This window comes from Cebidichthys violaceus, unplaced genomic scaffold, assembly GCF_023349555.1.
Source record: "Cebidichthys violaceus isolate CVI_PGR_0920_01 unplaced genomic scaffold, fCebVio1.0.p SCAF_2, whole genome shotgun sequence".
In the NCBI taxonomy this organism is placed as follows: domain Eukaryota; kingdom Metazoa; phylum Chordata; class Actinopteri; order Perciformes; family Stichaeidae; genus Cebidichthys; species Cebidichthys violaceus.
In genome coordinates, this window is record NW_027176372.1 from 1803318 (window position 1) to 1828082 (window position 24765).

A 24765-nucleotide genomic window follows, 5' to 3' on the forward strand; every position below is an offset into this window, starting at 1 on the left:
GCATCCCGCTGCATTTCAAGTCCTTATCAAGCCTGCGTTCTTGTTATCTGTTTAGAGAATTATTCATGTCTCTCAAAGAACACAACAGTTCATCATTCTCTTCCAACCTGCATGTTTAATACAGCAGACCTGGTGTTGTATCGCCCGGAGGAATCTTCCTTTCCCTTTGACAATTCCCACAAAAAAAAGGCACGCCAATAAATCTTGAAGACAACACAATTTTTCATCAGGACTCCTGCAGGAGACTTGCTGGTTCCCTCGCCGCTCATTTTCTTTTAGGGAAAAGGGCAACGCGTGCTGCGTTCAGAGCCAGCAGTCGTCACTTAAAAGGTCGTCGATGAGCCGGAATAGCAGGAATAATAAATAATAAATAGTGTATCGCCGGCTTCACGATCACAAATATGTGCAGCGAGGGAGTTTAATGTTTAATCAGGCATTCAGCACATATGGAAAGGATCCGCCAGAGAGAGAACCAGCAGGTTTGTTCAACAAATAAAATCAGAAACTCGACGACAAACTCTCACACTGGCTTTTCTTTTTTCGGCAAATAGGAAGTGAAAAGGCTCCGGACACAGCTGGCCATTCACGCGGTCGAAAATGTCAGCATTGTTACAACAGAACAAGTTTAAATCAAGTTTCTTTCTTTTTTATTTGCTTGAGTTTCAGGGAGTGAAAAGGTGTTTGACAGTGTTGACCCAGATACACGGCGGAGAGTCCCGCTGTTCTGGGATCTGTGTTTGCAGCAAACACACAAAAAGGACACCAAACTCACCAGATATCAAATATTTAAAATGTAACACGACTGCTGGCACAAAGTAGGAAACGAAATATTAACATCTGAGACGATGTCAGTGGAGTAGAACACGCAGTAGAATGTGTGAATGTGAGCCGGAGACATTTGTGTATTTTAGAGCTTGATTTGTCGACGGCGTTCCCCAGCGAGAGCTCCCGTAGATCAAATCAGCAGCTCTCAGATCTGATTGCGGTGAAAGTAAATTAGTGTCAAACAACAACAGCGACTGGAAAATTAGGGAGCGATTTAATCTCTCAGCGGCAGCAAAACACCACGAGCAAAAATAAAACTCCTACCAGCTCAGGGGAGAATAAAACGAACTAACACACGACAAGAATGATCATTTTCTTGTTGTTGTTTGATTGCTGCATTAGCCTGATTAACCTGAGCTGTTTCCAACAAGCCGACAGAGACGAGAGCTTTGAGTCTCGTGTGAACGAGAGCAAACAATGACGTCGTCTTTCCTCTACCGCTTCGTCCTTGAACCAGTTTTAAATGAATGCAGCAGAATGTTGCCGGGAGCCAAACACATCCTGATGGAGATAGACTAAACTTAAAGGTGGATTCTATCTGCCACTGATTTTACCTGGAAGAACACGGAGTAGCTGGTCTGCCGTCGCCTCCATCTGTTAGTTAGTTTTATTGTGTGACTTTTGGGAGCGTGCCGATCACCACTGATTAAGTGACTGTGGATAAATAGCTCACATAAACCACGTTAGGCGGAGTCGGGGGTTTAGACAAAGCAACGTCGTCGTGCATCCGGGAACACGTTTTAAAATAGCATTTTGATAGTAAAACACACATTTTCATTGGCTCCACCAGCTCCCCGTCCTGTTAACTAATGTGTGTTTGGAACAAGCTCCAACAGAACAGATGACAGACCAGAAACAACATCCAGCAACAGGATTCACTTTTGGAACAAACAAAAAAGACCTCTGTTTATGAAGATAATCAGTAAGAAGAACATCTGCCGCAGACGTTTCAAAGATAAGTCTCGTTTTCTTCAAATACCTGTAAAGCTCCCCAGTCGTCGGTGCCGTCGGTGCCGTCGGTGGACGCGAGGAGGCCTCCATCCTGGAAGGTCTTGAACCTCAGAGACAGCTTGAAGTCCTGGTTGTCTTCATCCCTCTGGTGGAGGTACTTCAGGTAGGAGTGACCGTTAAACCTCACCGCCGACTCTGAACCAGAGAAAGCACACAACAGATAGTGAGCAGCAGAGAGACATGGATCTCCTTCACCTTGATGTAGTTATAACACACACACACACACACACACACACACACACACACACACACAAGCCGGATGTCTCATACACATCTGCTGCGTTTCTTTTCCCCGATTGTTTTTTTGTGCTGAATGGAGGGTTTTCTTTGGGTTGTTTGACAGTAAATTGAATATTGTGTCGGTCGAGTAATGTGACTGACGTGATGTCATGCTTTTTGGAAAATTGCAATTGTCTTTCCCCTTTTTTTTGGACATTTTCGGACAGTTTGTAGACAAAACAATTAAATGAGCAGCTTAATCCAAGATGATTGCATCCTGATTCCTTTGTAACGATGTTTCTCTCTTTGTATCTTCTGCATGAAGTAACCAACAATTAAACAGCTGGAAGGAAGGAAGCTGTTTATTAGTGTGGTAAGATAAAGAAGAGTGACATGTTTCACTAAATACTCTCTGCACATAAACTCTTTTTAAGTTTAAACTCTGAAGACTCTCGGTGGACCTTTATAAATCGCACGTTCTTGTTGTTGGAGCTTTCGAATGCAACAACGCTCGCTTCTCCTCCTCCTCTTTCTGCTGATCAAACACGCCGTAAACTGAACATAGTGAGTGTCCTCAGATCAGACAACACAGCAGAGAAACAGAGAAACGTTCCTCAAGCATCAGAGAGTGATGGGAGACGTTCATGGAGTTCATGGATGGATCGATAGTGACTCTAAAGACACAAGGGAAAACATGAGTTTACAGACTAAACGTCTTCTTTTCCTGTTTCTCAGATGAAACTTTAATGAAGCCTGTGAGGAACAACAACAACTTGTTCCTGAAGTATGATTTGAATCCAGAGATTATTTGAAACCTTCTGGTCTCACACTGATGATACAACAAATACAATCAAAATCACAATCTGTTAGAAAACAAACAGAACAAAGTGCTTTCTTTTATTTCTGGACATTAGTTAAACCATTAGGTATTACTATTATTATTATTATTGTTACTATTATTATTATTATTGTTATTATTATTTCTGGACAGTGGTTGTCATCTTTGTGAATTCACATATTGTTGTTGCAGATAAAATCTTTTCATTATTTTTTAAGTAACCGAATGAAAGTTTAGTCCATAAAGTGTCAGAACATGATGACTGTAAAGCTATGCCAGCGCTGTAAATATCACATTTAAATATCTTCTGCTGTCCGATAAATCCAACAATATTCAACCGTGACATGAAAGAGATCCTCATGGATGAGCAGCTTGAATCTGTGCATGAGAAGGGTGTGAGTGTGTTGGTCAACAAAGCTTCTGTGATTCAGACTCCAACCGATTAATCGTTTGACCTCAGGAATCAGTGAAGCCATCGTAATTCAGTCACATGTGCAAAGCCAGACTTGGTGACTAAATCTAGACTCCATTTTTAAACAACATTTTGAATATGATTGTTGGTGAATCGGAAATTTCACCAAATTAAAATGTAATATTTTTGTTTCTGTGGTTATGAATATTTTAGGGCTGGATAGAATAGTTCTAAGCTTCATTCATAACATTGACTTTGAACATTTTAATTTCAAACATCAGATTTTTTGCAGGTAAACATCAGTTATGTAAACATTTCCAATAACTCCAGAGAATTGTAAAGTCCAAAAGTCAAAGTGTATCAATAAAAAAGATTAAAAAACATGTTTTTGTATCTAATGAAATAATATTCTGTATCAACCCGCGTCTGTTGGCCTCCAGCCTTTCTTTTCTTGCTGCACACATTGATGAGTTATATTCATAAGAGGAAGATGAGTTATCAAAATAAAACTCATTTAACCTGATGAATAACTTGATTCAAATTGAGGATTTTATGATTGTTTTTTTGGGAGAATTATTTTAGCGGCGGTGACGACAACTTTTGAGGCTTCTTTCAAAAACCTCTACATAAGTTTTGAATGTAAAAAAGTAGATAAAGATACCTTTTAAGATACCCGTGTTTTTCTTGCGTGATCCCGTTATCGCCGAACACCAGAGTCTCTCAGGACTGAAGACGCGTCCCATACAGTCAAAATGCGGCGCCGATAATGCGGAGCGGACGTTTCAGGGGGAAGAAGACAGTCTGATAATGAGTGAACATGCCGGAGAGCCCCGAGCTGACTGGTCCTCACACCGCTAATCCTCACAGGAACGACAACACAAGCGGCGCTTCAGAAGCTAACTGAGGGCCGGTGAGTGATTCATGTGAAATCTTGAGGATTTGCTGCGTTCAGTTCACTGTGTTTGAACAGGTCACGAGAAGAAGAACAAGCCTCTTTGATCTCTGAGAATACCAGAGAGGATGTAATCTGATGGAGGATTGGGTCTTTAAAGATGAACCTCTTCTATTCCTAACGGGAGACGGAGTTTTCCGCTCACATCGTCCTCAAACACCACAACTGACATCTCAGCGCCTCTCAAAACAAATTACAGACACTGAAGAGGATGAACTACATGTTTATCCTCTACAGAAGTCACCGACCCACACTAGCTGCTAGTTCTAAGCAGGTTTGAACTCAAAGCTGGACAAAGTAAATCCTGCAGTCAGTAAACAAACTCCTCACTTTAGAGTTTGCTCTCATTATTATTATAGTCCACAATGGAAGTGGAGGCGCTACACAGCATATACTGTATACATATATTAAAAAATGCAGGTAGTGATAGGACAGGTCCATGTCTCCATTTCTGTTCATATAATTTGTCCTTATAATTGCTTTTCTATATTTTCATGTTGTTTATCTTGCTTTTTTTTCCTGCTTCTTCTTTTATTTAGCTGTACATCCTTTTTTTAAATTCTCGTACTTTTTAGGTAGAAATGAAGATTTTTCTGTTGCCCAGTAGAGACAGTAGAGCTTAACTGACTCTGATGGACTTCTTCTGCTCTTCATCAGAGAGGAGGGCGGTGATGATGATGATGATGATGATGAGCTGTGTGTTGGTTTGTCTCTGAGCCTCCAAACTGTGGCTCCTGCAGTGACTTCCTGCCCTGGTTCACACTCTCACATCAGTACCCACACACACACACACACACACACACACACACACACACACACACACACACACACACACACACACACACACACACACACACACACACACACACACACACACACACACACTCTCTCCCTCATTAGCCCCGGAGCAGACGGACGTACCGTTACAGGGGCAGATGCTCTCCCAGGTGTGTCTCGGGGTGATGTAACCGGCTCCGGCGGCGGTGAAATGGCTCAGTCGTTCCGCCGTCAGCCGGACGGCGTTCCTGCAGCCTCGCGGCGGACAGCCGGCACCCAGACACCCGTTGTGGATCACCCTGAGGTTTCTGAGGCCCAGAGAGTCCTCGATGTCCGATGTAATACCTGCATCAAAGGATTCAGGGTGTCAGAAGTGCACATTCAAAGAGACTCTCCATCCCACGGGATTCACCTGACTTACTTTGTGTCCAAATGAAGAAGAAGAAGAAGAAGAAGAAGAAACGCAGCTGAAATTCATCACTCTGTGTTTCATTCTTGTTCATCTTTGGAGGGAGTTGACATTATTTTATTTTTTTCCATTTAAAGCTAATTAGTGATGTGTTTGGAGGCTACGTCGACCTTTATTTCACGTCCTCAACATTAAAACGCAGCTTTATGTAAATCTGCGTAATATTTAGGGCTGCCAGACGTTCATATATTTGTCTTATTATTGCAGTCAGACTAACAATGGGCTAAAAATAAACTAGTAGCTCCTTCAAGTGAAGCCAAACGCGTCATTTCACGTTCAATATTGTTCATTTGCACAAACCACCAACATTGCAACGATACAATCATCATATCATCGACATCATATTTCGCTCGATCACCTGTGAGTCTGCTGGTGGGCGGAGCCTGGGCGAGTACACTCTGAGGCCTCCAGACCAGCAGGGCCTCCAGGCCCCGGGCGTCGGGTAGCTGCTGCAGGCTGGCCAGGTGAAGCTCCTGTCCGGGTAAACTCAGAGCTCGTCCCAAGCCGTGCTGCCGGCCTCTCCAGTGGTCGCCCAGAAACTCCTCCGGTGACAACCCGACCAGCTGCAGCGTCAGGCCGGAGTCCAGCGCCCTCTGGTCCGCCGCCCACACGTGAACTCTCACCTCGGTCCAGACGCTGAACTTCCCGTCCGCCACGCTGACGTTGAGCGAGTAGGAACCCTCCTTCAGGTTCTCGTCCGCCCAGATTTTGCCGTCAGCGAGGTCGACGGAGAACCTGCCCCCGCCCGGGCGCTCCGACACCAGCTTGTAGGTCAGGACGTCCTGCAGGTCCTGGTCTGAGGCGTGGAGCCGGCCGATGAGCCGGTTGGCAAACAGCCCACCGGAGGTGGTGATGAAGACCTCCAGGGGCGCGACAGAGGGAGGGTACCTGCTCTGCTCGGTGACGTTGATGTTGACCACACAAATGGAGGAGAGGGGGGGGTGGCCGCTGTCCGTCACCTGACGGGTGCATGAAGAGCAGTTAAAGACTGATGATATATTTACTTTTTTATTAAAACTACAATAAATGTTGTCTCTGTTAACAACAGATAATAATCATTGTAGGAAGTAAGAAAAAAGGAGATGATGAGTGTGTTGTTTAGACGATACTCTAAATGCTGCTTGAGGATCTTTTGGAAATTGAGCAGCTGAAATATCATAATTCAGCAGTTTTAAATCCCCAAAAACATTTGACCCAGCCTACAGAAAACCCATGCAATGCAATCCACTATTATGCCTACTCAGCTGTACTGAAAAATACGTTCAGTTCATTATCTTGTACTTCCTTAAAAGCTGTAACCTCATGATAACCTTTCATATCTCCGGTGGATTTTTAAAAACAAACTTTCTCTTTAGAATATGACTTGGTTTTCAGGATACCCGTCTATAGATCTGAAGCTAAAGAAAAGGGTATTAACTGCACCCTGAAGTCAAAGCTCTATCGTTTCAGCACCACAGACATGACAATAGACACACGCATGTAGGAAAAGAACATGGAATACAGAAGTTAAACAGGTTAAAGGGATAGATTTGATTTTTGGAAGTGGAGTGCCAGCACGGAACCAAAGCGATGTACCGCTGTGGACGTATTTTAGACCAACAAAAGTATATTTTCACCTGAAGCGGTTATGTTTGCTCTATTCAAAAACCACCAGACTCCATTTACAAATATAGTCATTTTACCTCTACTGCTGCCTCTATCAGTTAGATTGTGTTGTTATTGTGTGACTTTGGTGTTTTAAAGGGTTCGTTCGGATTCACCAAAGTTACTCAATAACACAAACTAACAGACGGAGGCGGCGGTGGACCAGCGACTCCTGTGTTCTGGACGGTAAAATGAGTGTTTTTGTTAATGGAGTCTGCTGGCTGAACTATGCCTCTAAGGTAGAGTGACAAACAGGTGAGCGTATGAATCAAACACATACATCTAAGCATAACGAGTCTTCACCTGTATCTTGAGCTGGTGGTGGGGTTTGACCTTCTTTCTGAGCGGAGCAGAGAGCGATAGCAGGCCGCCCTGGTCGACGTGGAACCGGCGGTCCTCATTGCCGCTGACGATGTGGATGGAGAACGGCGGTCCGTTCCTGGGCGTGTCTTTGTCCGTCACCACGAGCTGGAGGACGCTGCTGCCGAGCGACTCGCCCTCCTGCAGGAGACCGGGTGTGTTAATTCACCTTGAAATATTTCATGGTGCTGTTACATTTGTATTGCTTTATACAGAGATATACTTAATATTTGAGGTTCAAGTGGGTGGTCATATTTTGAGTATAATATAAAATATTACAGATTATTATATTATATTAGTATTTTATTAGACTGCATGTGTTTGGAGGGAGGTCACTGAAGACTTACGTCCTACTGACAATACAGGGGAAGTACTTAAATATCAGTTTTAGTGAAAAGCACTTATTTAAGATATCACTGCTGACTATTTTCCATCCTATTGTATTATATCTTTGGTTTTTGGTTTTTGGTTCAGAACGAGACTTCTCTGTGAGGGAGACCTACTTAGACACAACCACAAGCAGACTGGATCAAGCTAAAGGTCTGTAGGGTTGTTGACAGACAGTCTGAGTCTGTCAGAGACACAAACAAGCACTTTTCGTGGACGTAAATTGACGTTGAGAAGTCGCCCGATTGGATTACGCTCAATTCTGGAGCAGTTAAAACCAATTGTTGACCATTTAGTCACAAAAACATGGGGAAAAAAGGGCTGAAAAATACCAACGTGACCCTTTAAGAAACTAATTACCTTTGAACAAACACCGTAGCGTATCAATGCAATACTTTACGGCAGCTCAGTACATTAAAAGTACCAAGGTTTGAAAACGGTCCTTTAGTACCACAGAACAGAAACTTCATAGAAACAAACAGTGCCGTTATTTTATTGTTCACCGTGATGGATTACCTATCCAGAGCCATCTAAAAGGCTCCGTCTGCTGACATTAATAGAACGGAAATAAGGCATCCATCTAAAAGCGTACAGCCCGCTTTGGTAGACGGGCAGCAATTTAGAGTTAATGGGCTAAAACATGCATGTCCTGTGTGGTCGTTCAGATTTCAATGAGAGCACGCTTCACAACACACAACGCATGGCTTCATGAGAGGGAGAGGAACGTACTGAGAGTGTTCTGACCAGTCATACTGGGTCAAGTGTTCGGTTCTCCAGGTGGATTAAGGGTAGGACTGAAGTCTGCCTGATGTGAAACTAGAACTTTAACTATATGTTAAAATGCAGTAATTGAGATGCTGTTAAAACTCATTTCAAATGACACCGAGATTGGAAAAACGTTTCACTTTCTAACCAAATTTGGCCTCGTTTTAATCGCCGAATCAATGCTTGAATGAAATCATAATTTTTCAATCCACTTTTCTCAACAGAAAAAACACGCGACAGCTGCATTTTAGCACAGGGCAGCACTGAGCCCTTCAGCGGGGTTGATCTCCCGTTAAATGGGAGTGAAACACGTTCACATGGGTTATTCATGTGTCACTGCTCAGCATGCTGGAGAGAAGGCAGGCGGTGAATCCGTTCATCGCTGTGCCGTCGAGCTTCTGCAACCTTCTGAATCACCTGTCCCCCTGCTGCTTTTAGGGAAAGTACCTCTGCAGCCTAACAGGGTGCCAACGCTCCGCTACGACAGATGTGCAAGTCGTAAAAAAAATGTCTACAGGAGAGAAAACGACACCGCAGCTGCTGACCTGCAACACCTGTCAAAACCCCCCAAAACCTCTTTCCCCAATTTCAGCAACATCCATCTGCTGCAATCAGAGCTCTCGTCGTCGGGCCGAGCTGGCTGTGGACATTACCAGATGGGACGATATCAATAATTTGGATTCATCTCCACACAGCGCTGAGGGGTTTTTCCGCCCTGCAAAATGTCCCTTCTGTGACTGAATGGCAGTCCAACGCACACGTATGAAGACACACATACGGACTCGCAGACACGCTTTCACACAAAAACAGTGGAGGTAAATTGCCAGTTAAAAGTTTTCCCACAGCAGCAGACTTGGTCCTGTAGTTTAGAGGTTTTAGGCGATGTCCTGCAAAGCAACACCAACACCGACCAATCGTGACAGCCCATCTTCCCGCCTCTTTGATCCCCGCTCAGAAATTCTGGTTGTGCCTCTCTGAAGAGAGTTTTTCCCTCTTGAACTCTCAGCACACAGCTTGAAGAGCTCTGGGCGCCGCAGTATTTTTTCACTGGAGAAGGAGTTATAACGCTACAGAAAGATGTATCGATAGAGAACGACAGGTCTTCAGTGATTCTCTTCAATTACCTTCAATCACTGGAACATCTGTCTTCATCAACACCTCGTTAGGGAGTCCAGGAGCAGAGCAGGTAGACCTTTACAGCCTTGCTCCAGGAATATTTGGCTACTTTTGTTTTTAGAGAATACCTTAAAACTTTAAAGCTTTTTAAGGTCACCAACTCAACATGATGAAATTAACTAAACTGGCTTTTCGTGAGGAGTTACATGTTCTGCTTATATTCACGTGAACGCGAGTTAATATCTCTCCATGGTGTTGTCAAATTTCACACATGAATGCGACTGACGCTTCCCCCTCGGGACGTCAGAGGTTATCTGCAGGAGCTGATGAGCAGGCGATTCTTTCCAGAGCCTTCGGGGTGAATTTATTTTATATATACAATTTGTTTTTGACATATTGCTTGTTGACTTTTTGTTGAAGCAGTGGTTTGTGTAAGATCTGTGTTTTCGCTCCAGGCTGTGAACATGTTCAATTTCTGAACACAAAAACCCCAAATGTCTTTCTCCACAAACCCTCAGATTTGATCAGATAAATCACAGGTTTTTGGGGATGTAGCAGCATGTAAACACAGGCATCCTGTTGAGCAGACACGTTGTGGTCGGCATACCTGCAGCTGCAGACTGTGCTTGACCTGGGAGAAGACGGGTGCGTTGTCGTTGACGTCGGTGACGGTGATGGTGATGAGGACGGCCGAGGACAGAGGAGGATCACCTTCATCTGCTGCCTGCACCGTCAGAGAGTAATGAGGGACCTGAAGAGAAGATAGAGACCACATTTGTTTTTATTTGATCTTATTCTTATTATACTTCTTTTCCCTTTTTTATTTGTCGTTTCATATTTATTTCTTGTGCTTTAATCTTTAATATCGGCTTTTTTTCTGCGGTTCACTTGGACTTATCTTCCACACAGATGCACACTGACCTCCTCTCTGTCCAGTGCAGTGCGGACAGTGATTTCTCCACTACGAGGGTGAATAGAGAACTGCTGCAGAGAGTCCCCGCTCACTATGGAGTAACGCAGCAGATTGTTGATGGGACCGTCCCGATCGCTGGCTGTTACCTGGAGGTAAAGACAGCGAGGGAAAGGTGAGGGACAATGTTTACCCAGACAGCAGCTAATACATACTATCCAACAGAGCGACAACAATGCCTAAAGATGATAAAGTAACTTACTCTGGTGCTACCATTGTCTAAAATAAATACCCATGACATGACAAAGTGCTCACTAGGATGCTCTTCTAGGGGACAAAACATGACAAAGTGCCCTCTAGGATGCTCTTCTAGGGGACAAAACATGACAAAGTGCCCTCTAGAATGCTCTTCTAGGGGACAAAACATGACAAAGTGCCCTCTAGAATGCTCTTCTAGGGGACAAAACATGACAAAGTGCCCTCTAGGATGCTCTTACTTTGGAGACACCATGCTGAAGTGCCCACTAGGGCGTCCTCCCAGTGCAGAAGATGTGGTTCAGTGCCATAAAAGCTGAGCTACATGTTAGAAAACTGTCCATACCCTAGTGCCCCACCGTATGCGGCTGGTGCCGTTATAATACTTTGTTGCTGCTGCACCTCAGACAGCCTGAGTCCACCACTGGCACCATCATCATTCAAAGGTTTTAATGTTGTTGCTTGGGTCAAAGGACACTGTTGATGGACGACATCTACATCAACACATGTGATGAGGTTAGTAAAGCAGATCATGTGTTTATCTGCTCTGCTGCTGTGACCTGATACCTCCAACACGAGTGTGAGTGTGTGTGTGTGTGTGTGTGTGTGTGTGTGTGCAGCTGGTTCTGGTTCTTGGTTCTAGCTCGTTTTAAACCTCGTTATTCACTTGAAAACAAAGATATTGCCTTGTTGCCATGGAGGCTTCATGCCACAACACATTATTGATTTGTTAATAAGTTGCAAATTAGAAATTCATAACACAAATGAAACACAAAATTCTTCAACGACAGATTGTTTAATTTGTTTTAGAAGACGTTTGGGCTCAATTGCAGACATAGATGGAGAAATCTAGCAATAAAACTTTTCTCTTCATCGCTTTAGCTCATGAGTCCTATAATTGCTTCCTGACAGAGGACTCCCTCGCCTTGCTGTGTCAAAAGACTGAGAACATTTCAAACGGCGACGCATCGATGTGAAATGGTGAAAACAGAGAGATGGAAACACTGACCTTGAGGAGAAAAATGTCAGATATGGAACCACATGATTACAGACTCGTCAGCGAGCCACTGAGCTGTGTTATTGCTGCATTATCTCTGCTGCCCGCCTGACAGATGACGGCCGACATGTTGTCGGATAACTGAGAGAGTGTGTGTGTGTGTGTGTGTGTGTGTGTGTGTGTGTGTGTGTGTGTGTGTTTTACACATGTTTATCATCACATACTGCCCTTTTATTGTGTTATTGGAATAATCGGTATACAGCATTTTTCTTATTATATGTGTGCTGATGCATGTCGTTCGTGTGTGAGTGTATGTGTGTGTGTGTGTGTGTGTGTGTGTGTGTGTGTGTGTGCTGACAGAGAGAGGAAAACAGAGAAATGTCCTTCAGTTAAATTGAAGTCCAATTCAATTCAGTGATTACTGATGTTTATGTGTCTGTGACATATGAATGTTCCACTGTTTACTGTGTGGGTGTGTGCGTGTGTGCGTGTGTGTGTGTGTGTGTGTGTGTGTGTGTGTGTGTGTGTGTGTGTGTGTGTGTGTGTGTGTGTGTGTAAGAATCCCTTTAATTTAATCAATGTAACCTTCACTTCACTATTTATTTTCAGCGCCGCTTATTAGATAGCTCTCAGTCTCCTGCTATATATATATATATATATACACACACACACACACACACACACACACACACACACACACACACACACACACACACACACACACACACACAACGGTCTCTTTTCAACTGACATCTTGCAACTGCCAGCTTTGGGAAGCTGTTGCAGCAGAGACACAGACCCACCGTCCTCGTCTCAGACACACTCTCTCTGTGCTTCTGTTGTAGCTGACCAGGATCCAGCATGTGAGTCCTCCAGCTGTTCACTGTTGTGTAACTCGAATGCCGATTAGCTAGTCCATTGTGAACATGCATCAATCTACATTGTGTGTATGCTGCGGTGCAGACAGTGAACCCTGTGCCGTTTGAACCGACCCGTATTACATCTCGGTCACTTTGTGCCGTTACCTTCATCACCAGGCCTCCAGGCGTGAGATCCTCCGATATCTCAGCGCTGTAGTCGCCTCGCCCGAACACCGGCGCGTTGTCGTTCAGGTCCGTCACGTTGATGATAACCGTGGTGACGTCGCTGAGGGACGACTTGCCACGACTTCCCTCTACAGACAGGTAGTGCTCCCGGGAAACCTCGAAGTCCAGCGGGGCCACGAGGGTCAGCAGGCCTGCAAGAGGAGGAGACTTCAATGAATCTCATCGTGAAGTAAAGTTTTGACACAAAAAACTGAAAGTCAGATCTCTTCCACCTTTAATCCCTTTGGTTTACTTTAGTATACAACATCACAGGTGAGATCTTTTGACTTTTAAACTTTTAAACTCCGATCTACAATATTTAGCTCAAAGTTCCCCGACTGTACAAAGCTGCTCGGCTCACCTTATGAGCCAAACACTGTGGGATTCATAAAAAATGAGCAAGGTCTCGCATTTTCAGCCTCTTCGCCGCGCTCAGATCCACCGGTGGGTCTATCATTACAAATACATGCTGCATGGCTGACCACTCGTCAGAGGAACAGAACTTTGTTTCAAAGTGTAGCCATGACCTCAGTGTTTTTCTGCTGTGTGTGTGTGTGTGTGTGTGTGTGTGTGTGTGTGTGTGTGTGTGTGTGTGTGTGTGTGTGTGGATGTAGAGAGACTCGGGGAGTAGGCGGGGCTCACAGCAGTACCTAACAACACCAGAAAGGTAAAGTGTAAAGTAAACCAAAGTCCCACTTGTGACCGTATGGCGCCAAGACTTGAGAACCACTGGTTTATTAACCAATGAGAGCAGGGACCACACCCCCCAAAAATGAATCTTGAATTTTTTAATTTTGTTCAACCAGCAGTCCAAAACACAAAGACACCCGTTGGTTTGTGGACTGCTGTTTGGAAGACTTCAGCTTATTGACCGCCGCCATCTTGGTTTTTTTGCAACCAGTGAACAGTAGTGACAACATTTGGACTGCGGAGGAGTGACGTCGTGGTAGAGACCTGTCAGTCACAGTAAGCCCCGCCCCTAAATCATCCCCTGCTTCATGGTCTGTTTGACTCTAAATGGAGCATAATGTACTAAATGAACATCATGCTGTATTGAAGAAGACTGTAAACTAGAGATTGAGACCATAAACTCATGTTTACAATGTTTCTGAGGGAATAAATCAAGAGAGAAGTAGAGTCATTTTAGACTAGACTTCTATACAACCAGAGGAGTCGCCCCCTGGTGGACACTAGAGAGAATGCAGCTTTTAAAACACTCCTTAAGGCAGCAGATATATGAGCAAGAGGGTAAAAGATCAAGACGCCATGTCACGAGGAAGTAGAACGCATCCTGCATGCAACAGTAAGTACTTTGGAAGGGCAGCTGCAGAACGCAGCTCATGTTTCCATGCTACCGGTTAGCATCCTCATGCTAATAACGTACTGTTATGTATTCCACACATTTCTCTCTCCTCACCGCTGCTTTTCTATTGCACATCACAGCGTGTCATCATCTCCTCTGTCTGTACCGGGATGCTGCTCTGCTTGACAGACGTAATATACTGTTTAGAATGGATGTTCTAATGGTACAGGTGAGGTGCTTTAGATGTTAATGTCCACCATAAGTCAAACACTCACTGTGTGTGTGTGTGTGTGTGTGTGTGTGTGTGTGTGTGTGTGTGTGTGACACATGTAGTGAACTCCCACTTTTGAAGCTGTGAGTTTAACCTTTCAGGGACGATAAATCTCTCCACAGCTGCTGCTGCTGCTGTCTTTGTGTGTTATCCGTCCTCCACATGTGAAGTTTAACCTTGATTTATGGCGGCGATGAAAGAGGCATCAAGGTTCTTTAAAAAGGGTAAAACGTGTTTTTTTAAAAGTCTGTTATTAAGTCACTCCTTTCAGATGGTGTGGAGTCCTCGTTCGTCTGGCCTCTCCCTAAAAACCTGCGGAACTGTAACCCGTGGACCTTTTCCCCTCCTCTGAGCCTTGTTATCCAATGTTTGCTGTGTGTTTTTTTTAGTGGATGTGAATGATGCACCGCCGAGCTGGAGGTCAAGTTACGGTGTTGTTTTTTTAGAGAGAGGATCAGGGAAGATTGGATTTATTTGCGACTCACTACAGCTGAAAAGATTAGTTGATCAACCAGTTGATTCAGTATTTTATAAAATAATTTAAAGTACATTTTCTCCTCGCAAGTTTTACAGCTGCTCAATTATGAGAGTTTGATGCTTGTTTTGTTTTTGGTGATTGTTGTATGAATGTATTGAATGTTTGTACTGTACAGACGTCGCCTTGAGCTTTAAGAAATCACAATCTGTATTTGTTACTATCTTCGACATAAAACAAATGATTAATCATTTAACTGATGATTCATCACCAGATGTGACCAAAGACATTGTTTACAAATAGCTGATTTTTGTGGAGAAGAACGTTGGTACATGATCAAAGTTCTCCCTCATTAAAGGATGAAGCAGGAAACATGCAATATTTATGACTATCGTCAGCAAATAACGTGAAACCAACAACGAATGTATCTAATAACAAGTCTGTGTGTATAAAGCCTTCATCACCATCAACACACACACACTTTAGTTTATTCTGACTCAGTCCCAAAAACACAAATACTGACCAGAGCACTACATGTGGATTAATCCGCCACTGAAAGTAGTCCCCAACACATGCACTATTTCCTCCGGTTTGTTTGGTTAAAAACTGCTACGACTTTCTTCTTTTAATGAATTGTGAACGAATATGTAGAAGACGGACTAACACATTGTTGCTTTTAGTCTCTCCATGGCATTTTCCAATAATAAGAAGAATAGAGAATAACAGCAGCCTAAGAAAGAACAATGTTCAGTTTGTCTTTGATGGATTAGGAAACATCAGAAGTACAGAAAGTTATATGAACATTTTCATGTCGTGACAAAGACGGTGGAGAGTAGTCATCCTTTGATGCTTTATCTTTCTTTTCCTTTAGACAAAGCCGATCTCTGTCTGGCGTTCCCATCTCAGTCTTCCTTCATCAGTAAAAATCGGACTCACTCGTAAACTCCCATCAGAATCAGAATCACCAACAAACTCTCAACATGTCATTTGTTCTCCGAGGATCCAGCGCTGCCAGCTTTCATACACCAGGTTGTTCTCACTTTGTTTTATTTCTCTGAGGAGACTCACATCCAGCAGTGTGTGTGTGTGTGTGTGTGTGTGTGGGGGGGGGGGGGGGGACCAGCCAGTCTGAGCCACACTTCGAAAGGACAGAAGAAAACAACACACAACTAGAACAAGTGTTCCCCTCAAACTAAACACCTCCAGGTTTCAATAAGTAAATGATTTGCACCTGGAACACGCAGCTCACTTCTTGTTTCATTGATTTCTCTGAGATCGATGAGATTTGCACGACCAGCATCGTCAGAATGTTTTTTTTTTTTTAATCTATTTCTACCGGGACAAAGTTGGCTTAGCTCCAGTTTTCTTTCCTTTCTATCAATGTCCCACGTCTCTTTCGCACTCTTCTTCCTCAGCCGGTGCTTTTGAAACCACAGGGAAGCTCTGCTGCTCATTAACACACATTCAGACCCACAGGGGTCGAGGAGGAATTCTGAATCCGAGTCACATTCATGAGGCTCTGATCCAAAGTGACCTCCCAGTGTTTCCCACAGGACTTGAGAGGAGCACATCGTGCACATTTGAAAGTTAAATTCATCAATCTGGTGCACGTTAAGAGCAGAATTGAGTGGCTGTGAAGAACTTTCTGCTCTTGTGTGTAGCATTTAACCCTAAACCCATCGGCTGTATAGATATGAACTGTGATGAAGAAGAAGTCACACCCACAGAGAATGGTAAAGGAGACGAGCTCCTGGATTTAAGAACCCTCAAGTGACGCATAAAAAATATGTATTCAAGGTATTCATAAGCTGCTTTGAGGCAAATCAACCACCGACCAACCAGCTGGTAAACGGAGGAAAGACGCGAACAAGCCGAGCTGAAGTGTGTTCTGCACTTTAGACGACAACATTACCGACAGCGATGAGGCACCAGAAACGAGAGGAGCAACGTCAACACTTTTGAGATGTTAGAATTGTCCATGTGTATATTTTCTGATAGAGTATTCTTACTCTGTCTAACAGGACGAATAAGAATGGCCACTTAAGTTGTTGACTTCAAGTATGAAGTCAATTTCATGCAAATAAACAACATTATTTCCATTTTAATGTGCCCAAACACATCCGCCCTTGTGTTCGTCCCTGAATGAAACATATCGTCACTGATTCAAGAGTAGAAACAATCCAGCAGATCTCCCTCCAAACACACATCATCTCAGTGCAGAAACCCTCCAGAGTGCACAACGGTCATGTCTGAGACGTATCGTGCCGGTTAAAGTTCTGCACGTTGTGCGTTTGATACGGTGTGTGTTCGTGGTGGTGTACGGTTTCTGTCAATACTGGTCCACGCGGGTGCTTCCTGTTCATTCTGCACGCCGTGACGCCACTTCTCAGAAAGAAGTCTGCGCTCGAAGGCGATGAGTCATCGTCAACTTAACGGACGTCTTTCCCATCCTGAGAACTTACAGGGTCCAGAAAGTCCAACTGAAGATTTGATCAGATGTTTCAAATGCAACAGCTGACAAGAATTCTAAACTAATTCTTGTCAATGATTAGATGATCAAACAAACACACATTTGTACATGTGGAATCCCTTCATCTAAGATAGATTTGAAAACTTTCCAAAAATACCCTCGCTCTTAAGGTGCTGTAAAGAAAGCCAAGTTCAGGTAACAGATCTGCCAGTTTAAAGGCCAAAACACCACATACTACGAGACAGGATTTTAGAACTCTGGAGAGCTATCAGAACATTTTTAGAGAGATTCATATTACAAAATCCTGCAGGAATCTAAACGTATTTGCTCTAAAACATGGCCTACAACTCAGATGACACTTTCTGCAAGAGTCCACACAGACCGTTCAAATGCATCCCAAAATGCACGACTCGCAAACAAACACGTGTGAACACAAGTTACATCTCCAGCTCCTATTCGACATACAACAACTATTCAAATCCGTTTAAATGAATGTGCATTTGTGCACAGTGGATTTAAAATGTGCTGCACTCAGTGTGTGACAGCGCTCTCCTCGTCATCCTGGTGTGTCGCACGAGACGTCGCTTTAACTTTTTCGTCCACAGAGACGCGTGGACAGTAAAACGCTTCCCTGCGATTCACCGACACATTACGCCGTCACGCAGTTAACAAATGACAAACTGCGGCGCGTCTTCTGGTGTGAGATTTACTGTTTTGAGACTGAACGGCAGAACATCCATGATTTATTTAATCATTTTGAAGCGTTCTGTGGACATCGAAAAAAACAAACTCATGAATTATCAACAGTGACTTCAACAAGCCGGTGAGTCATGCTCACAAAAAAACAAGAAAAAAAGCTATTGATTAAAAATTAAGCTTTACAAAAAACAAGGTTTGTTCTGTTCAGTTCACTTCCTCTCAACCGGTGACCTGTACTTCTGCTTCTGTCAATTACTTCCTTTTAATAACATCTAATTTCTGCAGAATTAAAGGTCAAAATGTCGCCGCTTTTCTGCATAAAATAGATTTTTCATTTCAGAGAAAGTGTTTTTTTTGTTCAAATAAAAACCTCAATATACCAAATTCCCTGCAAATAAATAAAGACATTAATCCATGTTTTCACCCTGAACTCAACCATCTGTATCTTAAAACCTTAAAGTTCACTTTTTAATCACGTTGGACAGGAAACATGCGAACATTGAATAAAAGCCTTTACACTCATCTCTCATTTCAAGACGTACACTGTTTTTGGTACAACAACACAGGGGTTCACGTCCACCTTCCAAAAGGCATATTTTTGCTTTAACTTATTATAATTACAATTATAAATATTGGCGTATTAAATCTGCAAACTGCATCACAACTTTGCAGAAGAGCAGCTGCCTTTTTCCGTTACTTTGTCCGGAGTACCCAGAGATATCGATGGTGAAGAATTGATCCGTCTGAAGTCTGTACACAAGTTTTATAAAGTTTAACGGGTAAAAACAGGAGAAGCAAGGAATCCGTTTTTGTGTGTGTGTGTGTGTGTGTGTGTGTGTGTGTGTGTGTGTGTGTGTGTGTGTGTGTGTGTGTGTGTGTGTGTTGGTTACACTGGGCTCTGTATGAATTTTCATTACCGACATGTCTTTGCACAAATGCTGGCTCAACAGTTCCGGTGTACGCCTAACACAGAGGCGCTGAAGTACGGCTCTTCGGCGGTGAAGTGAATTGTGTTGTTTTAGCCGTGACTCCGTTCTCTGTGTAGCGACTGAGAGGCGACAGAAGAGTTACTGATCAGGAGGAGCTACACAGAGAACACAAGTCAAAGTTATTCAAACACAAATGAAGAAGGGTTCCCTTTGAAAAGAGTGACTGAGTCTGCTGTGATTACTTTTAGTTCGGATTAGTTCTCTGAGCGGAACCAGACGATTTCATATCTGATTCAGGTCCGACGGGCCTTTGAGATACTTTATAGTTTTGCTCTTCTCGTTCAACTTGAATAAATACACATTTTCTTCCGATCTCAACAACCGCATTCCTCCCAGCGCCTGTTTATCTGTCCGAGATTCTGATCGACACGTCTTCTACTTCACTAACTTTTCAGACTCTCTGCCCCCCCCCAATAATGAAACCTAATGCAGTGGGCGGCGATCAATGACTCGGCTCTTCTGACCAGCTGCCCTTTAATGATTTATCGGCATGAAGCCGTGAGACGGTCCTACGCAGTCCAAAAGGTTCACTCCAGAACTTTTCTAAATCCAGCAGGAGACGAGAAGCTCAACTCAAACTACTTAACTTCAGCTCTTCAAGCAGAACTCTTACTTTTTATAAAAGTAGTCAAACTAAATAACACGTGATGATGTGTCAGATGATTTGCTCAAGCACAAAGGCATGAAGATGAGATCATAATATGTATTATTTTAAATGGGAAACAGATGGAAAGTCATTACCGTCATAGGTGTTGCATATTGATACACACACAAATATTACCATTATTATTCATCTAAAGACGATGCTAATTACAGTGAAGCTGACTGGCAGCCTCCAGCCACCTCAGAGGGAAATTAAACTGTGGCATTTTTGCAGCTTGGAAAAAGAAATTAAACCGCATTAATCAATAATTCTTTATAGATAATAGATCACATGATTATGTGTAAAGTGGAAGGACTCAGTGTAATGATGAGCTGCAGGTCCTCCTAACACTACGGAGCGTTTTAACATCTTTCAGCTCATTGGTTTGGTTTCACACCTTCACTCTCACGGCTCTCATCAATTATGTCTTAAAGCTGCATTCTCTCTAGTGTCCACCAGGGGGCGACTCATCTGGTTGTATAGAAGTCTAGTCTAAAATGACTCTACTTCTCTCTTGATTTATTCCCTCAGTAAACATTGTAAACATGAGTTTATGGTCTCAATCTCTAGTTTACAGTCTTCTTCAATACAGCATGATGTTCATTTAGTACATTATGCTCCATTTAGAGTCAAACAGACCATGAAGCAGGGGATGATTTAGGGGCGGGGCCACTGTGAGCGACAAATCGCTGCCGCCACTAGAGCCGTCTACAGCGTCTCTACATCACTCCTCCGCATTCCAAATATGGTCACTTCTGTTACCACCGGAGATGCAATGTAATCCAAGATGGCCGAACTCAAGGCATCAAAATGTCAGTCCTCCGTATGATCAATAAACTGACCTTTGGAATCATTGCAGCACTCCTTTAGTGAAATAAAATGCACTATTTGTTTGTAAATGTGGGGTTGGAGAAGTGTAAACAAGGTGTGAGACAGAATATAGAGAGTATAAAAACCTGTCCGTGTGTCCAGCAGGAAGCGTCCCTCCTCGTTGCCGGACGCGATCCGGTAGACGATGGGATCCGGCCCTCCGCCGTCCCTCGTCAGCGCGGAGACGCTCAGCACCTCCGACCCCACCGCCAGGGATTCTGGGACTCGAGCGATGTACTCCGAGCTCAGGAAGACGGGCTGGTAGTCGTCCAGGGAGACCACGTCCACCGTCACGGCCGCGACGGAGTAGAGGTGACGAGGAAGGCCGCGATCGGTGGCTTTCACCTTCAGCTCGAAGGCGGGCGGCGCGTCGGAGGTAAGAGGTCGCTCCAGCCGCAGGATCCCAGAAAACTCCTCCAGAGAGAAGTAGCCGCCGTCGCCCGCCAGGAGGGAGTACTTCACCTCAGAGTTTATACCTGGAGGAGGAGATGGAGACACGTGAATGAGTTTAGATCAGAATAATGTAATCATTTGTACTTGACCTGATTGAAAATGTAATAAAACGTGATGAAATGTCCTGCCTGATACTGTAGTATAGTGTTTACTGATGAAATATGCGCCGACCAACTTTCATCTACAGGATATATGAGAGCTACATTAGCTTGGAGAAAAGAGCCGCTATAAGACTTATAAACATTTTTATTGATGAATGACCAATATTACACTTTTAAACCCTCTGAGCCATGAAAATCATTTTTTTCTTTAACCAAACGCCAAAACTACACCGTTTATCGTAGCCAGAAGCTGTAAAAGCTGAATTTATCTTCAGGTTGTCATCTTTCCGACGGTCCTTGAACACGTCACGTGTGACGAAGGATTTCGTCAGAAAAAGCAACCGAAACTAAGCTTAGAATTGTGATATTTCATCAAAAACAATTCATTCTACATTACTCATGGAAGATGTTGCCCCAAATAAAGCGCCTGCTTGTGGTTCAGAGTGTTAATAAGTAATTAATAAGTAATTTACAGACTTGCTGCTGCACGACACCTGGAGGGAAAACAAATTGAATGTTCTATTGTTATCAAAAAAACACATCTGGATCCCCGCGAGGTGTGTTTATGTTTAAAAGTGAGGACACGATGTCAAAGCACATCATTTAACTTTCATCTCTACGATCAGAGGATGAAACACTGATGAGATATTGATGATAAAGAATCATTTATACTATAAACAGTGATTTGAAAAAATGGGATGACGTGTTCAAGACGGTAAATCACCCTCGTAGCCAAAGTGCTTTGTGCAAACACTACCACTGCAGCAAGTCCACCACAAGCGCCGTGTGTAGATGGAGCTTTGAATAAAACGTCAGCGTCAGTAAAAAAAAAAAAAGGTTGCGTGTTTCCATGACATCAGTTCAGTCCATGAGCTTCACTTCACACACAAACTGTGTTTGCGAGCAGGTTTCTCAGCAGACACGCGTGTTTTAGGAGTATCTCCATGTTGTATTTGTATTGTACAGCTGATGTGTGTTTGCTGTATTGTTTTTGTCTACGACGAGCACACAAGACAAAATGCAATCAATGTTGCATTAATATGGGAATACATTATTGACTTATTGACTCTGGTTTTAAAGTTGGAGGTCTGAAACCTACAAAGAGGTTGCAGGATGGTGAAATACTAGATTTGACCTTTTCAGCCCTCTATCTATAAATGTATGTATGTATCTATATATCTATTTATCTATTATTCAAATAACAATAATGTCTGTTGTGGAACTGCCCGATCTTTGGTGGCTCATTCTGAATTTGATTCAGGTCATGTGAACAACATATTACGTTTGGATAGATTATTATCATTACGAATGCAGATAAGACATTATGCCATTATTAGTATGCCGATAATATTCATGTTTCAGGAGTAATCTTCGGACATGTATGCAGCATCACAGCATACGTTCACAATATGCATCTCAGTCTGCGACACTCAAAATCACTCAAACTCAAACCAACCAGCCGAGGCAGAGATGCATGCTCAAAAAGAACAAAAAGGAGAAACACACCTTCTCAACGTTAATTTAAGACTTGTACATAAACACGTTTTGGAATTTGTGCAAATATCTCAACGCTGACCTTTTCAACAAGGTGGTTGATGGATTGAAAGAGGGACAATGAAAATGTTTTGAAAAGCTCTCGAACAGCTTAGAAGGATTCTGATATTACTCTGAATAAGGACATGAACCTGGATAAAGGCAGTCGGTGGCTCTACCTGCTCCCTAATCAACAATTAGTCTACACACCCTGCAGCTCACAGACAAGCAGTCACAGTTGTGCTTTATGAGATCACAAGCTGAAACGTTCAGTAACAGATGTTTAAGGATAATTACGGGAGTGTCAGGATTGAAGGTCAACATATTGAACTCAAACGGAGCTTCAACAAAAAGGTGGTTTGGCAAGTTCTGAAGGAGAGATGCATTTCTTTTAGCGCGTTAAAGAGTTTATCAAGTGAATTAGCCTAAAGGTGGCGCTATGGTTAACATTTCTAATCCTGCTTTCTAGAGCATCAGTGATTTCACCGTTGATCGTCACTCATGTTGTCTCTCTTTCCTCATGTTTCCTGATTGTGAAATGTCCATAAGAGGCACAATGTTCCAAAAACAAAATAGATAGATAACTGCTGTGACACCATTTTCACTCTGAATGAATCTCGGAAGGATTACAATGATACACATGCTGATTATTTTGACATTTTTACTTTACATTTCTGTCTCGACCTGTTATGAAACCTGCAGTTAATGAAAATGTTGTGAAAAAGAAGAAGAGAAAAGTTGATTAGTCACTGTTGTCTGTGAGAAAGTCGTCGTCTGTGTAGAGAAAGAGGACAAGCTGCTGCACATCTGAAGGAGTGGCTGACCTGTTCTGTCTGCTCCTGTTTCCCTACCAGCTCTGTGTGTGTGTGTGTGTGTGTGTGTGTGTATGTGTGTGTGTGTGTCTACCTGTCTGAATTTGTCCATCTCAGTGCAAACAAAAGCATGTGTGCGTATTAGTCTTTGTACATGCAGCATATTTGTATTGGTGGGATTGTTTGTGCATTTTTAATGATCCTCTTGTGGGAACTGTGACTATTCCAGTGTGAGTGTGTGAGTGAGTGTGTTTGTGTGTATGTGCATGCATGCTGGGATAGTACACACACACACACACACATCTACGCACACTGACTGAGCACTACGGATGGTTTCAGACGAGGAAAACTGTCGGTTTTACTTTACTTTTATCTGACTGCCCTGTTTACGCCAATAAAAACCCAACCGACCATCAAAGCCAACGCATGAATAAAACATTCAAACACAGCAGTGGAAACTGGTACCAAACTGTGTCAGCCAACTTCAGGGAGAAGAGAATACAACATAAACCTGCTAAAACATACAAACAGAATGACAAATTAGTTTGAGTGAGAAAAAGAAAGAAAATCATGAAGTAGTAGCACGAAGGAAACAAGGAAGAGACAAATAAAGGTTAGTAAAGAAACTCATTTAAGCTGTTTAGTAGTTTCACTACTACAGAACTAGACTAGGAGACACTGTGAGTCTGTTTCAGGTCTCATATTATTCAGCAGTGGTCCGCTCAAAAGGAGAATGTTTGGCCTCTGGTGTTGCTGCTCGCTGATTTCTGGAGAACAATTTAACACTCAATACCGCAACTCCTTGAACAATAAACTGTGACGTCGCTGCATCCTCTAGCAAGGCTGGAGCATAAACCAGGTGGCAGCCTGCAGGTCTGCCGAGTGAAGCCGATACTGCGTGTCTTTAAAGCTGCATTCTCTCTAGTGTCCACCAGGGGGCGACTCCTCTGGTTGTGTAGAAGTCTAGTCTAAAATGACTCTACTTCTCTCTTGATTTATTCCCTCAGTAAACATTGTAAACATGAGTTTATGGTCTCAATCTCTAGTTTACAGTCTTCTTCAACACAGCATGATGTTCATTTAGTACATTATGCTCCATTGCTAATTAGCTCTCGACACAAACT

At 43.1% G+C, this 24765-nt stretch overlaps 1 protein-coding gene across 1 annotated transcript in view; it reads right to left on the bottom strand.

Annotated features, from left to right (window-relative positions):
• fat2 (FAT atypical cadherin 2) overlaps window positions 1-24765 on the bottom strand; it is a 90468-nt gene that overhangs the window by 17940 nt on the left and 47763 nt on the right. The window contains exons 17-24 of the mRNA XM_068714073.1: window positions 20829-21218; window positions 12963-13174; window positions 10697-10834; window positions 10383-10526; window positions 7451-7648; window positions 5862-6462; window positions 5179-5379; window positions 1805-1971 (exon numbers count right to left, since the gene is read on the bottom strand). Coding sequence (XP_068570174.1) covers window positions 1805-1971; window positions 5179-5379; window positions 5862-6462; window positions 7451-7648; window positions 10383-10526; window positions 10697-10834; window positions 12963-13174; window positions 20829-21218 — 2051 coding nt within the window. The remainder of the gene's footprint in view (window positions 1-1804; window positions 1972-5178; window positions 5380-5861; window positions 6463-7450; window positions 7649-10382; window positions 10527-10696; window positions 10835-12962; window positions 13175-20828; window positions 21219-24765) is intronic.